This window comes from Orbicella faveolata, unplaced genomic scaffold (assembly GCF_042242905.1).
Source record: "Orbicella faveolata isolate gen_17 unplaced genomic scaffold, um_ofav_v1 contig_1, whole genome shotgun sequence".
NCBI lineage: Eukaryota > Metazoa > Cnidaria > Anthozoa > Scleractinia > Merulinidae > Orbicella > Orbicella faveolata.
In genome coordinates, this window is record NW_028301536.1 from 3,758,651 (window position 1) to 3,775,000 (window position 16,350).

General features: G+C 37.6%; 1 protein-coding gene and 1 pseudogene across 5 annotated transcripts in view; one reads left to right on the forward strand and one right to left on the reverse strand.

Moving 5' to 3' along the window:
* LOC110052416 (uncharacterized) overlaps nucleotides 1–16,350 on the forward strand; it is a 41,656-nt gene that overhangs the window by 25,220 nt on the left and 86 nt on the right. For all 4 annotated transcript variants that reach the window (XM_089285681.1, XM_089285677.1, XM_020758540.2 and 1 more), the window contains one exon: nucleotides 14,566–16,350. This exon is cut by the window's right edge and continues 86 nt beyond it. In XM_089285681.1, coding sequence (XP_089141807.1) covers nucleotides 14,566–14,852 — 287 coding nt within the window. In that variant the 3' untranslated portion in view covers nucleotides 14,853–16,350. The remainder of the gene's footprint in view (nucleotides 1–14,565) is intronic.
* On the reverse strand, nucleotides 659–12,999 carry LOC110055898 (uncharacterized; annotated as a pseudogene). Its single transcript, XR_016206172.1, has 14 exons — nucleotides 11,826–12,999; nucleotides 10,893–11,127; nucleotides 9,915–10,023; nucleotides 9,390–9,493; nucleotides 9,041–9,156; nucleotides 8,764–8,836; nucleotides 7,674–7,951; nucleotides 7,239–7,390; nucleotides 6,945–7,029; nucleotides 6,417–6,634; nucleotides 5,363–5,455; nucleotides 4,699–4,915; nucleotides 4,115–4,201; nucleotides 659–3,841 (listed from the first exon to the last, which is right to left on the reverse strand). The product of XR_016206172.1 is annotated as an uncharacterized LOC110055898 (transcript).

The following is a 16,350-nucleotide window of genomic DNA, read 5'->3' on the forward strand; positions in this document are numbered from 1 at the left end:
CATCTGAGTTTTTTCGGGGGCCTTCTTTGGTTAATTTCGCATTTTGGTTTGGAAGTGATGGCCTTAGTGGTATATAAGACACGCTGTGACCTTTGCCTTTGCTCCTTCAACACAACGGCTGCGCTTCTGCGACACAGACTTGTAAAACACAGCCAAGCGGAAACGGTTTCATATTTGCCCTTTTACAAAGGCGAAGAAGTCGTACAGCTTCCGCGAACAACCAAGAAAGGACGCAGGTCGGCGACCTATAAAGAATGGATCGGGGGCCTTGTGGATAGCATGAATTCCTGTTTACATCCCAAAGCTCCTGGTAAGAGCAATAACAACCCTATAGATAACCTTTGACCAGGCTCTATTTTCGCTTCAATGGTAAACCTTTTCCCATGAGAAACGAAAATTAGCGAATTGCGACATAAGAGGACATAAGAGCGATGCTAAAATTGGGCCTGATCGCAGGTTATCCTATACACGAGATAATAAAATCTCTTGCGAAGTAAATCTATGGAAGTGATATTAGATTGAATCTATTTGCAGGAATATGGTACTTCCGGTCGAGAAAAAAATACCATCATTGTTTCAATAGTAGGTACGAGCTCAGGTAATACGTTGAAACGCATTAAAAGTCACCAATTCAAATCGACTCACGAATGAACTCCTCTTTTGGTTTGACCATTTTATTTGAATGCATGGGAAGCTTTCAATACTTAATTTAACATACGAATGACATGGGAGACGCACACTTACTAGTCCAAAAGGAGAGCATGATTAAGACTTTTTTCGGGGGGAGGGGGGCATCAGCGAGGTATCAATCCTGCAAGGTTTGGACTCTTATGACTCCTCCTTTACTGGCATTAGGTAAATGGTGTCGCGTGGAAAGATATGACGTGCCACAAGAATACTTCCAGGCTATGCTGGCGGATATGCCAAATGCATTCATCAACAGCATACGGGAGAAGAGACATCTACGCCCCCCTATATGGAGGGAAACCTCCAAAGTACTGTCGTACAGGGATTATCACATTAGCGATCTGGTTGACGCCCTACAGAAACGGAGCGGCGTAAAACTGCATATAAAAAAGGCTTACCTGGGAGACGAGGAGATATCTGCATTTACCGAAGAACAAGATGGAAGAACCGCACTTGAAGCAGCCAAAGCAAGGGCACACGAACGTACTGCGAACAAATTTCCAACGCTTCAAATTCAAATTGTTGTGGGACGTGGTGAAGGAAGGGCTACAAGAGAGTTTGAACTGTTGTGGTGGCCGGAAATGTTCTCGACTAACAGGCATGGAAAATTAACACTACGATTTTTTGTGTCGAAAGTAAATTTTTCCTAAAATACGCAATTTCCAGTTACAAATAAACAAGAGGCCATGTTTATTTCTCGGATATGAGATTGTGAAAAAAGTATTACGTCAAAACACTGTGTAACAAGACGCTACAGATGTTAACTTTATGCAATGACAAAACAATTTGGTGGAATATTGATGTTTCAGTAGCAGTTCCGAACGAAAATAAAGGAAAAGAAAAAAGCTGTAACTGAGCTGACTACCCGAGAAAGACAGAATAGTTTAAAGTTAGTTGAAAAGGAAATTATATTCTGCCCTCAGATAACAACAGCTCAAATGAACTGACCACCCAAAAAAGACAGAATAGTTTAAAGTTAGTTGAAAAGGAAATTATATTCTGCCCTCAGATAACAACAGCTCAAATGAACTGACCACCCAAAAAAGACAGAATAGTTTAAAGTTAGTTGAAAAGGAAATTATATTCTGCCCTCAGATAACAACAGCTCAAATGAACTGACCACCCAAAAAAGACAGAATAGTTTAAAGTTAGTTGAAAAGGGAATTATATTCTGCCCTCAGATAACAACAGCTCAAATGAACTGACCACCCAAAAAAGACAGAATAGTTTAAACTTAGTTGAAAAGGAAATTAAATCAACAGGAAACAAAAGATAAATTTTGGTGTGAGATAGCAACAGCTCAATTTGAACGAACTGCACCGGAGCACTGTCACTGCAAGCTAAACAAACTAAATTTACACGTGGGCCCAATCAAGAATCTGAAGCATAAGGTTTTTCCGATGCAAGTCCATGTCACTGTATCTCCACGCAAAGCTGTTGATACATGAAGGGCCCCTCTCCAAGAAGTCTCTTGCTGCCATGATAACACCAACTCCACAGCTCCCAGCACCAATCATCTTCGAATCATTCACTCTTTGATCTGGCATTCCAAATCGTTTGAAGTGGTTGCACTTTACCCAAAACTTTGTTTGGAGGGTCGCATGAGATGGATACATAATTGTCAGCAGTTCCAACAAATCTTTGATTGTGGGAAGGGTTGTAAATGGGGGAACATATCTTAGTCCATCATCAAAGTACATTTCCATCCTTGACAAATTGACATAAATCAAACCCCAGTGGTTTGGCATATGGACTGGGACTAATATTTGCTGGAGGGTGTTGAAATTCTTCAATTCAGATGCTGTTCTCGCCATCCACTTTTTCTTGAAATTGATGTCGGGTGCTTTCATCCAGTCATAAAATTCTGAAGGAAAGTAAAGTGTATTGTCATTTCCGTTCATTCTTGCTTCTTCTAAGTACTTTCCTATGGAAATGTCTATTACAAAACTGTCAATATACCTTTCCAATGCAAGATCTGCAAATGAAGTAACGTCAATACTTTTCTTTCCAAACCTAAGGATTATATTAGTGGCTGGTTGGTGCCAAAAGGCTTCCTGAATCCTCACTAAATCTGGTGATGAGCACCTCAACTGGTTGAGCCAATTTGCCTCAGAACACACCTTATGTCTAGTATTTGCTATGGTGCAAAACTGTTTCAAAACTGATAATCCAGGTTCGGAGAACTGTCCAATACCCACTATGTTGATACCAGATGGATGGTTTCCCTTATTCGTTTCATCATCAAGAAGCTTTTCAGCTTCCTTGACAACATTTTCACAAGGGCGCATATTCAATGTGAACGGATCAGAAATTGTTGTAGCATCACGAACTGGATGAAGACCAGAGGACGGTTTACTTGATATAGGTGGTATTAGGTTGAATAGTGCAGCCACTTCCGCTCTTGTGGTGGCTTCATCCATAGAGACACGTAAGGCAGCCTGGTTTGATCCATCAAGTCGCCCTCCTTCAGTGATGGGAGAAAAACAAGAACTTCCACTGACAAGCGATTCTGCTGACATATCATCGATAGTGTCTTCACAAGTCACCTGCTCAGGTGTTTGGTGACTCTGAAACTCTGGAACAGTATTTTGAGGGACATCATTCTGCAAGGGAGCACATAAATCGGCCTCTATGTTGGAGACATCTTTGGCAAGACCCTGTGGTGAAGATGTTACATCCTCAATTTTGCAGTCATCAGAGTCCTCATGAATTTCTTGTTTGGGCTTTGGTGAACTTTGACTTTGGCAATTTTGCATCACACTTGCAGGTATATCATCTCGTTGGTCATTGCCCAAATTAGCGGGGAACAGGCTTGCAGGAACATCATTTAGCAAGTCAGTGTTGAGAGGGGGTCTTGGTTTACAAAGATTCTCTTTTACACCCTCTCTGATAGATGATTGCTCCGTATTATTCAGTACATGATTGGCGTATTGTACTTCCCAATAATCATGATCATACTCCAGTAGTCTTGACAAATCTTCATCGCTAACTTTGGTACCATGATCAGCAGTGTATGTGTATACCAGAAAGTCATTTCCAAACATTTGGTTAAATAAGTCACAAACCATCGTTATCCAGTTTCTTTTCTCCTTTGTCCATGATTTCATGTCAATGCTTTTCCAGCCACATCCACGGTAAAAAAACTTCTTCTTGCCTAAGGAGGGACACACAATATAAAATCACACTCAGTAAGTAAATTTGGTTAGCAAAACAATGAACTTCAGTCATGCAGCAAACGCGAATCAGCTGCATATAGCAATGGAGTATAGGACACCATCTCTGCATGAAATAAATTATAATTTTTCTTCCTTCTTTTTATGAAATTCTGGCTGAACCAGTTTCACACCTGTTCCAGCTCTCTGTGTAAACTTTTCAAATTCAAATACATTTTGATAAAATAAACATAAAAAGAACCCTCAACACTAACCTGAAATGATGCATTCCCTTGCTTGTTGGAATGAATACCGCAGTGACAAAAGCATGGTTGTATACCAGTGAGTAAGGATTTGGTTCACTGAAAATGAATGGAAATTTTCACTTGCTTGTAGCAATTCCATTTCAACTTGGATGTATTACAACAACAACGAGTAAAGTGGGACTATAAGGTACATCTACTCGGGTTAAACCGACAAGTCAGAACACAAATATTCAAATTAAAACTCTGCCCCTATGTGACCATTTCAAAAGGCAGAACGTCATGTCTAATTTGCAAAAGCTGGAGATAAAGCAGTTTCCATCAACATTAAAATTTGTGTATAAGTGTTATTTTTCAACAATGGAATTTACTGATTGCAAATAGGTGTTTAGTTGGCTGTCCAGGCATTCTACGACACCATAATGTCAAACATGAATCACTCGTTTCTACAAGGGTAAGGTTAGTTGCAAAAAAAGACTTTTCAATAAGTTTTTCATGTAGCTGTAAACCATAACTATAAAGCAATTTTCCATGGTTTCAATAACTAACTTTCATTTTTTGTTATTTCTATATGTTTAAAATTTATGCATACTTACAAGATTGGCCTTGTCCTGAACAATCATGATTTGTGGCCCTGGAATACAACTGCCTGTGTAGCTTGTGTGAAGACTCAAATCCTTGGCCAGAATATTTATATAGGGAACGAAAATGTCGCAACAGCATTGCACTGTGGTCCACGACAAGATGTCCGTAGTCCCCTGTGCCAAGGTGATGGCCAAATAATTTCTTTAACAGAAATCCCCACTCTTTGCACTGAAACAAAGACCATGAATAAATGCAAAGTCATCTTCCAATATGCTAAGACAATGGTTGAATGGGAACTTTCACAACAATTCCTGATTTCTACAGTAGCGGCCCTAGGGATAGCAGCACTTGTGCACAAATACTGTAATTTGGTAAATGAAGGACTGTCACTACTACAAAGGCCAGCAACTCAGTTACAAAAAGAATACAATGTTTTGAAAGTGAAGAGAAGAAACCTAGAACCTCTGTGTTACCTGACATAATGTTGGATCACATTTTTTGCAATGCCTTTTGTCAATGATACATCAACAGTAGCAGCAATGGTTCTTCATGCCATTAATAACTTAAAATTCTAGTTCCAGCATGGGTATTATTTCCTATACAAACAAAAATACAATAAATTTGTAACCCCCTTACAAAAACCCCTGTCTTAAAAGCCACAGAGTATTTTGTTACCTTGACATCATGGATGTCTATCAACTGTTCCTCATGTTGATTAAATACTTTATCACGTATGGTAAGGGCAATGTCTCTCCAATCACAACAGACCTGAAATTAATATTTGGCAGGGTTATTATTCAGTTGAAGACCAGAGCCATGCAAATGGTTTTTTTACAGAGGGGCATGCAGGCATACCTGCAGATCTGAAATAAATCATTATTGCTACGATAAGAGATTTGTAGATGTCTACTTGTACATGTATGTTTAGGTACTTCTCCTACATACATACACACATAAACTTTATTTCACCTTTGATTTACGGAGTAGCCATAAACACTAATATCTCCAAGAAGATAAATGTCCTATGCTAATAATTAACTCCCACTCCCTACTATACAGACATGTACATGTTTACAGCTGATCACAATTTAAAATTTAGTTGGCTGATATAACATTTAAAATCATGGAGATTCAGGAGTATTCTCAAATTGCCAGGTAGGCTATCCCATGCTTTTGTGGCTGAGTATCTATAGGAGTGTAGGTCATAGGCAGTAGAAAGCTGCTCAGGAAGACTGAGAATGTTGGTACCTCATAAAGAATAGGGTAAACACATTTTTAAGTAGACTGGACAATTTGAAATATTTAGACATTTAAAGAGTACAGTTAAAATGAGCTTTTGCTCATGATTGGCCTTAAAAAAAGCTGGCATTTCCACCTTAGAAAACTTGTATAAGTGAAGGCTAATTAACATCTGATTTTACTACTTCAATCACTAACAGAATGGATCAGGCTTGACAAATCAGACTAAAGGGAATGGTGATAATAATTTCAATCCCTTTTTGATGCTTAAATGGTAACTGAAATCTTAGCAGCATCACGTTCCTTTCCCAAACTGTGACTACTTCTGAGAACAAATTAAAGGAGGTCTTCAGGCTCACATATTGATTAGCTTTGCTTAAAATGGCACTCACTGGTCAAAAATTGTAAAACTGCCTGTAACATACAGGGTAGTACAGCTGTATTTGAAATCTGAACTTCAAATGCCGTTTGTCTCATAATAATAGTTTACCTTCACAAAAAACTGAATTTGAAGCTCAGCTGCATATGTTGAAAAAGTATCATCCCTGGTGTGTTCTGGTAGCATTTCTTTCTTCGATTTCCTCCTCTTTTTCTGCTTTGGCTCATTAACTGGCACCTGGCCTTGTGCTAACTCCATGTACCTTTCATCTGCTTCTCTTTGCTTTAGAGCCCAATACTCTTTATGGTTTTCCAAAAACAATTTAAACTCTAAAAGATAAAACCAGTGCAGATTTAACTTTAAGAAATTTGGCTGTCATAGCAAAATGTACACTTTACAAGGGCTTTTTGTTTGTACTATAGACAACTTTTCTGAAAATTCTTTTACAGTAATCTGATTTTTACTCCTTTTGAAAAATTGTCTCTTCAGGGGTAGGTAACACATATGGATGTATCTTCTGACCAGAACCACAAAGTACACACCACAGTTTTACACATCTTGTGTACAACTTTCCATGTCAAACTGCACAACAATAAAGAATTACAACTAAAAGCTAAAGTTTGTTTGCAAGATTAGTACCTTTTGTGTCCTCTAAGTTGACTGTTTCTTGTCCTGAGCCAAGATCACGTACAAATGTACCTTTTTGGAGTATCTCATTTATGAACTAGAAAAGGTGAAAATAAGTACTATTAGCTACTTTTACTTTCTATACCAGAACCAATCAAGGATTGTAGGACTGCATTCGACCCATCAAGTTGTTCTCCAACCAAGACAAAAAAAATTATTTTTCACAGTACAAAAATTTATACACTGTAATATGGTACATTAGAACTTGATTCATTGTCAGTTTCCAAGTAAAAAGTCAAGACCTACCACAATACGCTCTTCGAAGAAGGTAACATAGCCTAAGATCACTTGTTCTGATGAACCACGGTTTTCCTGGAAGTATTTTTTCACTTTTTCAAGGGGTAGTGATCTTTCAACAATTTCCTCAAAATTTCTCAAAATTGCTCTTTCAGTAGATCCTGTGACAAAAACAAATAAAGGTTTATGAGGTGATTTACATTAAGAACAATATTATTTTGTTATTATGAGAATCCTTTGTCATAACAAAATTGTAATAGTGCACACTGGAAATAGGTTACTTAATTCATGTAGACAGCCAGTGAGGCAGTCAATACAGAGACTGTCAATGACTGTTGGTTCAGCTGACAAGAATGCCAAGAAAAAAAACCTTTAAGATTACTGTACCAATTATTATGCCCTATGGACATTCCTATTTATATTGTATCTTGTTCTGAACTATACCTGAGAATGAGGCCACATGTATGTTTGCTCTTTCTATAGATGTTTGTTGTCCTTTCCTTTCTTTGACAGTGACACGGGGAAACCCTCTGCAGTTTTCAGGCCCATAATTAGATAAAGCTTCATTTAACTTGTCGAGGCTTCCAATACGATGGGCAAACAAGCCTAGGGACCCCAAAAGCTGTTCACAGTTCCTCATTTCACAATGCAGAGAACACAAATTGACATTACACAAATCTTCCTCAAGAAGAAAGTTGAGGTCATCTCGAAGACCAGAACCTCTGGAAGATAACAAAAGGGAGGTTGGACTGGTACTTTTTTTAAGCCTGTGATTGAGCAGTTCATTAGATCTTGTAGAGTGCAATGTATACCAGTGACACATTATATTGAAGGCAACAGAAAAAAAGTATAAATGGTATAATAAACACAGCTACTGTAGTTAACTAGTTTGCTATACTTACAAGAGTCTTATAGGATGTTTATGAATTGAACCAAGCCGATAAAACAGATTAAACCAAAGCAACACATACCATGCTCTTGGCAGTAAAACAATATTTTAACACACACTGTGCATACCATGTTGCAAATGTGGCCCCGGTTAAGGATGTGTAGAATTAAATACACATATAGTACATGCAGGTACCTCAAAAGTTAACACACCCTCAGAGTCTGGTTATATCAAACTTAAGTAGCTTGTCATGGAAATACTAATTTTAAAGGATCTTCAGGATACAGAATTTGGCTGTAACAAGAATGCCTTCTGGAATGTAAGCTTCAGGAATGTACATAAAATAAGCTTTCCAAGTTGGACACATTATTTTGGCTCATGAAACAGTGATGGTTTTCACCTTGAGATATCAGATATTACTTTTTGTTATGGCCTGTAATGTAAGAAAATATTGGGGAGTATAACGTACAAAAAAGAACCTTGAGTTCATAGATATGTAGCTAGGCCGAACTATATAGTCATGTAACATTGTTCCATCTATACATGTGCGTAATGATAATTATTATAAGTGCTGTAATTTGGTCAATTCAGGGCCTATCCTTTATGTGGGTGAGTTGAACTTGTAATAATTGTGCTTTTAGTTACCTTCCAATGTTAGCTTTTGATCTTAAGCAATCTAAACATGCCTCATCAGGTCAGCTCCATGTGATGTACAAGCCTTTCATAAATAAACAGCAAAAGATTTCAAGTTCTAAATATCACACAATATTACAATTGGACATAGCTAGATTTATTCACTTACATCTGAATTGTAAGCCAGCAATTAGTCTATATGACATCAATATGAATGGCAGAAGTCAATAATTGTTATATTCAATACAATAACTAGGATATGCATACTGTATTTAGAGATATTGTTTACCCTAATAGCATCGCAATAGGCACAGCATTCAACATTGTAGCCTTTTCCACCAAGAGTGAAGTCCTCATCATTTTTCTTATTCAGAAGAAGCAACAGGGCTTTGTAGTCCAGAGTTACTGTAAAAAATTTGTACTTGAGGTGTTAGGGACACTTGTACTGATAGCAAAGTATAATACAGTGAGCCCCAGCTCACTTAACACCTCTCACACATAAATGCACAAACATCATACAGAAAAATCAATGTGTTCACCACTCTGATCAAAGGAGAGCTTGGAACAGAAGGTCCAAGTTCATTTTGTTTGCATTCAAGATACACATCTAACGGAGTAATCAAAGAATTTTGTAATACCTGTGAACTTGATTTTGTACTTTCTGCCATCCACTACAATGCCATGTTTTTTAATGCAGTTCTTCTGGGAATTTAGATTTCTCAGGAGCTGCTTTAAATTGTCTCTAATTTGGAAGTAGAAAAACACATAATAAGTGTACTCAACAACTAGGTTGTCTGCAATGCAATTGCTCACAATACAGAGTCAATAACATTCACTTGAAATTAAAAAAAATAAGATTGTCAGCATGCAGAAGGCTGATGGGACACCATATTTACTCAAAAAGTGTGCTCCTCCCAGATACGCTACATCAAACAGCCCACAAAATTTAACAAGTGCTACAGGGATTTTTCAAGTTTTCAAATGTCCCACATGACTACAGCACAGACCTAGAAGGGTTTACGTGCAAATTTACGTGGTGCTGACATTGACCCAGGCCTTTGAATTCCACAGGAGAATAACACTGACATTAATTGAAAAGGTAATTTAACTTATTTTCTTTATTTCAGTTAAGCACTTAATTATTATGATGTGTATGCACTGACCTTTTCTCTTTACAGTTTGCTATAGCAAGTGGGTAGATGGACAGTGCACTCTCTGAACTCTTGTTTGCAAAGCCAATGGGAGCTACACCCACAGCTACCTGATCTCTGCCTTTTGAACAAAAATATAGGATAAATAATATTTTGCTCCCACATATATAGCTTCTTCAGAATCATAACATATATCAATTCAGTGCCTTAGAGAAAACCTGGCACTGATATATAATATACTTCTGTAAAGATTTTTCTGTATACATAATCCAAACAATGACCATTTGAGCAATCAATAGTAAAGACAGCTATATCCAGCTCGAAAGCACTGCAGATTACAGATGTCAGGTCTGAATGTCTAAGACAGAAGTCGACAGGCCATTACTGTATTTATTTGAATAACTTCTCACTCTGAAAGCCCAAAAATTATGAATTAGCCCCCACACCCACTGACTCCCAACATTGAAGGGGCAGCACTGGTGAATTCACTCATTGCCATTATGGATTATGCCATTATGCCATTATTATGTGGATGAGATAAAAAAAGTGGATAAGATAGAAAAAGATATAAAAATCGAGTGAGAAATGTGAACCTGACTGACAGTTGCTCAGATTTTTGACCCAGTCAATGGACTTTTATATTGCTTATGCTTTGTTCGTGTTAGCTATTGCACTTTTTTCCATTATTTTGAAGCAAAATGAACTTGTTGCCCTTTATTTTGTTATTATCCAAAAATTAATGTCCTTACTAACTAAAAATGTTGAAAAAATAATAAGCGCCCACCTGAAATAAGTGCCCAGCCTTAAGGTCCCAAGACCAAGGCAGTAATTCTAATAAATATAATAGCTACATGGCAATTAAAGGCAAGCCGCAAAAATAATATTTTTCTTAAACTTTGGAGTTCAAGGCCAAACGATTGTTTTGACAGCATTTAATTAACCTGTCAATTGTTGTCACAATGGACAAAGACCAAAACAACTTGTACACACCTCCAAGAGGACGGCCATCAAGCTTGATATTAAATTCCATATCCTCAGTGTCATTCAAGAAGAGGCGCTGTTCTCGGATGGCCCACACCAGCACTGCACTTAGGTCTACATCACATGCATCAAAATCAGCATTCATCCTGTCAATCTTCAATGTTTTCCTCACAACAGAGAAGATAAGCTTCTTGATGGCTCTGATCTCATTTTTCGTGAGCAGCACAGGTGTATCATCAGATTTCTTAACAAGATGGATATAATTATTAAAAAACAAAAATTTAAACTATAGCATAAGTTATCCTACTGTACTAATGAAATTCGACGGACACACTAAGTCTTGCTTGAAACTGGCAGGCAAATTCTCCTGTACAAATTAATGTCAATGATTGAAATGGAAATCTTCAAACATGCTCTTTTCATCTTAAAATACAAAACTTACAAACTTACAAAACTCAAACAACTGCAGTGAAACTCTATTATTCAATAACCTTGAGCAGCAAACTGTACTATGTGTTTGAGTGTGTACTTGTTTAAAAACAAACCAACTGGGCCGCATGACATAATGATTTTGTAAGAGGGAACAGGGCGGGGATGACTAATTACAAAATCTCATGTTTCAAAAGGGGTTGGGAGGTTTATTAGAGAAGGGGAGCTTATTACAAAAACCAACTTTCAAACAGGGGGCTTATTAAAACCAGGGGTTGTTGACAGAGATCGGGGCTTAATAGAACTTTTACATGTACTACTTCCTTATATATACATGTACGAGGGCTGTTCTGCAATAATATGTAATTAAATTTTTTTTAAAAAAAGTGATAAAAACGATGTACAGGTGATCATTCACAATCATCAAATATTCCTCAGTAATTTATATCGTCACCTTAAGTTAATTGATTTAATTAAGAAAAGAAATAAAATTAAGTAAGAATGTATACTCACTCCACTCTTTCCAAGCTGCGTCAAATTTAGCAATGTCTGCCACGCCGAGTCAGGAAGCCTTGACTGAAGCTTAAAAAACAAAAGCGCCCAATCTGGAACTCTCATGGATTTCATAATTCGCCCATAGGTCGACGATGATAAGAGATCAGATAAGCCTTTCTTGGGACCCTTGGCATCCAAGACCATATCCACGACCTCGGAAATTGTATCTCTCACTTGCTCTTTCTCGTTTTCATTTCCGAAGATAAACGCGTTCCCCAACACAGAAGATACTGACTCACGATACTTCTCACTGACGTCGTTGAGGGAAGCCATCACCTGACTGCATTGCTTTGCTATTTGCCTCTTTTTCGTCGTCGATCCTAGTGGACTGCTTTTAATTTCTTCAATTGAACTGCTGCTTGTCGATGGGGATGTCGGCGATGATCGACCCGAACAAGTCAGCGATTTCGTAGACTCTGGAGAAGATATTGATAGCGAGATGGAATCACCCAGAGTTTTTTCTTCTACTTGAGACTGGAGATTTCTTATCTCGGCTTGGAGTGCGTCCATCTCAGCCTTGAGCGACTCGATTTGGATGTTGCTCTCGAGTTGATCGAGGTAAACCATTTTCCCGCCAGAATCAACTTTGCTCGGCGGCGTCAATGGCTCCAAATCAAGGGTGATAGAATTTATAATTCTTGCGACCGACTGGAAGGAGGGCGAACTGATCAGACCATCAGCTGGAATTTCCCTCTGTCGTAACAGACCGGCACATAGGCCAAAAGACGAAGCCACGCATAAATTTCTTGGCTGTCTGTTCCATCTCGATAAATTGGCGGGCTCGAGTTCGCGCGAAGCGATTACTTTGACTTCATCGTGAAAAATCTTAAATACGCCATTCTTTAAAAAGTCAACTGGTCTCGTTCCCCCACATAGTTCTTTCGTCAAAACATACCAATTCTTGTGCGGGTCAAGGAACGCGCTTGTGACCCGTGCAAGACGCGTAGAGCTGAACTCCGATGGCACTGGAGGAGATTGTTCTTCCTCCATGCCGGTGCCGTGGATGATGTCGAAATAAAATACATGATTGCTTTGAAACTTAAATTTCCCGCCTGAGTAAAATATTACCACTGCAGTCAACATTTAACTTTTAGACCCCGAGTGGTACCTTCGTGTTAATGGCGACGTACAACAATGGTAATACGTCACCTTACGCATCTATCGCGCGTTACGTGGTTGAGCGTGACACATTCTTACGAGGCAAAGCGTCGCGTGGAATTAGTATCGCTTTGCAATCCTTTATTTGCCATTTTGATTCATAATTTGCCTTTTAAAAAACGCTGGGATGTTTCCTCTTGAAAATGTATCGCATGTATACAATCATGCTAACTGATGAGCAATATCCTTCGTATAGTACAGACCATGACAGATATGACCGGACATTGCTCAGATCGCAAAGAGCTGAACTTCGGTCGCTTGATTTATAAAAGGTTTTCGGTTTTTGAAAAAGCACCAATCGTCAGTCTCCGCTTTGCACGCGTATTCGCGAGGCTTTTTCTTCCATCCTCGCACAGCTGGTCATTTAGTGAGATCTACTTTATCGACCTAATCCAAGAGACTAATTAGTCGGCAAACACCTCTTCACCGTATGTTAAAAGACATCTTATGTCATGTAATTACAAAGTTTGAATGGTTACAGATCATCTCCCGAATCCTGTGGTGATTTTTTTCTTCCGATAAAGCTCGTTATGATGTACTGTACTGTAGCACAATTTTAGTAGTCTGCTCTTGCAGTCCTGTAGTCACCTGGTTTACAGTTAGTAACTAGGCTTCAACAGTTCTGCAGTCCTCGTAATTTACATTCATGAGTAACTTGATTGTTACCAGAAATGGAATCACTTTGTTTAAATAAGTGTTAGAGGATAATTATCACTGCTGCACTAATAATTATACAATTAATAATCTACCCTGATTGTTGTAGACAATCAATATAATCAGTAAAATATTGCAAATAGAACAGAAACTTGTAAAACTCTTTAATGAAACTCACAAAATTCTCTGTTGAACTAACCTTCCTTTCTCTACCTTAAAATTTGTGAATACTAGTGAGAAACAAATTCAAACAAGTGTGTGATGGAAAAGTAATTTTTTTACTGTACTTTCAAATTGAAAAAAATTATTCCGGGTCTAAATTATGCTGTCATATTGGGTACCAGTCAATTTCAATTTTGTGCCGCCTTCCTCTCGCTGATTTAATAACACTTCTCAAACTAATTAATAATTCATCAAGTTTAAACAAAGGAAATCATGACCGTGACACTTTTTGGATATCTGATCTTAATAAAAATTTTTACAATTTCATCTCTCTGTTTTCTCTTAAGAAAGTGTTTGACCACATTTCCAAACACCTCAAAGTTTGTCAAAAATACTGTGATGCGCGTCGTATTTTCAGTTTGGAAAATGTGGCGAACACAGACTTCGTCTCGAAGTTCGTCAATAATACTCCGTTGCGTGTCGTATTTTCAACTCTCTTCTTGATGTTTGCAAATGGAATCAAACACAGCCCTTCGTGTTTGATATATACAGGTATATGAAGTTCCCAATTTTTAAAGCCATAGATTTGCACATGATAAGTGTAATTAAAACTCATAAAAATAGTTATAGCAATAGTACATGTAGTTGATCATTGTAGAAAAATATGGTCAGCAGTGCATTAAAAACATTGTTTCATTCCTCCCTGTCATCTTTGTTGTTTCAGTCAAAACGGGCCAACCCAGTAAGGATGAGTTAGACGATATAGCAAGTAAATTGGAAGATGATTCTTGGAAGAAACTTGCTCGTCGACTTAGAATTGAGGATCCAAAGATTACTGCCATTGATAAAGCACATGATGATCTGTTTGAAAAGGCATACCAGATGCTCTTGCATTGGACACATAAAGAAGGAACTGCAGCAACTTATCAGGTTTTGTTTGAGGCCTTGGATAATGATAGGGTTAATTACAGAGATTTGGCTCAAAAATATTGTTGTGTAAAAATTGACTGATTTTAACACAAAGAAGTAAAATGGTGGTTGTGAAGCTGCAAATGTAATAATCACATATGTTATAAAAGCTCTTGTGCAGTATTTCTGTCAGTGCTGTAAATTGTCCAGTTTGTTGTGTACAAAGTGATTATTACATGAATTTTACTATCATTATATTTTCGTAAAGGTTGGGTTTTATATTTTAACCCCATGAACTTGTAAAGGGGGCATTGCCTTTTTTTTAAAATAGTACATTTAGTTTTGTTAACTATACGACAAATTGTTAATAGAGAATTTGAGATAAGGTATAAAGTTGTACAGCTAGTACATATTCGAATTCAGAGTAGTTTAATTGCTATGCCATACATGTGGTTGGCTTGTCATGTTGTACCTGCTCAGCAGTACATTTACATGTCTGTTATGATATTTGCGTTAAAGCCAAATTGATTATTTTTTGTTTCCAAATTTTATGACATTTTGATATGTGTTCAAAAGGGGATAGGGTGTTTTAAATAAACACAGTTTAGCAACCACGCACTACCCTTCTAGTTTGGCAATATTTTTGAAACCAGTAGCCCTGTCTAAGATCATACAATGCCCCAAAATTCCCTTTTAAACATAGCTAGCCTCAAAAGGCAGCAGCAAGAATTTTTGCTCCAAAACATTTCCAGTTATAAGGATCTTAGTCTAGAATCTCAGATCCCCTAGAAAAGAGTTTCATGTGAGGGCAGTTTAACATGTTATACATTTTTTAAAGAAATGAAAAATCGATTTTTGAAAGAAATGTGACAACACATGATCAGTACTCAGTTACATGTATCATGATCTTTCGTGTCAGACTTGATGTGTGAAATCGTTAGTACAATAGCCTCTGTATCAAGCAGTCTGGTTCAGCCTGCTGACCGCAGTGTCTCTCTCCACCCAGGAGTGTAAACAGGTTCTGGCAATGTGTCAGGGCAACCTGGAAAAAATTATAGGGGTGGGGTGGGGCTAGCCTGTAATGGGCCAGTATCCCATTTGGTAAGTGGGGGGAGAGCATTGCTTCTATTCGTTTCATATTTTAGATGAGCTCTAGGTTTAGCCCTTTATTTCTCCTTACTTTGGTGAAATGGGCATTAGGTCAAATTGAAACCATTGTTGAGTGTCTTCAGAGGAAAACCATCGGAGACTAATGGTCTGTTTGTTAGAGGTGCCTTTCCCAAACTGCGATGGAAAATCCCCAGTTACAATAATAAAATGTAGATCAACAAAAGTTTGTACAAATATTATTTTAACTGTCAGAGTTTTTTTTGTTCACAGCTTTTACATTCTATAACGAATTGTTTTTTAATAGCGTATTTGTCATATTATTTTTATTATATGCACTTAGTACACAGCTTATGCTCTCCGTGTAAGTCAAAAGTAGAGTCACAAAAATAATTAAAAGTTTACTCCAAGTAGTTTACGACATTTTTATAAAAATTTTGTACCTTAGGTACCCGTAAAGTATAGGTATTTAATAATTTTATGTGCCAGTTCA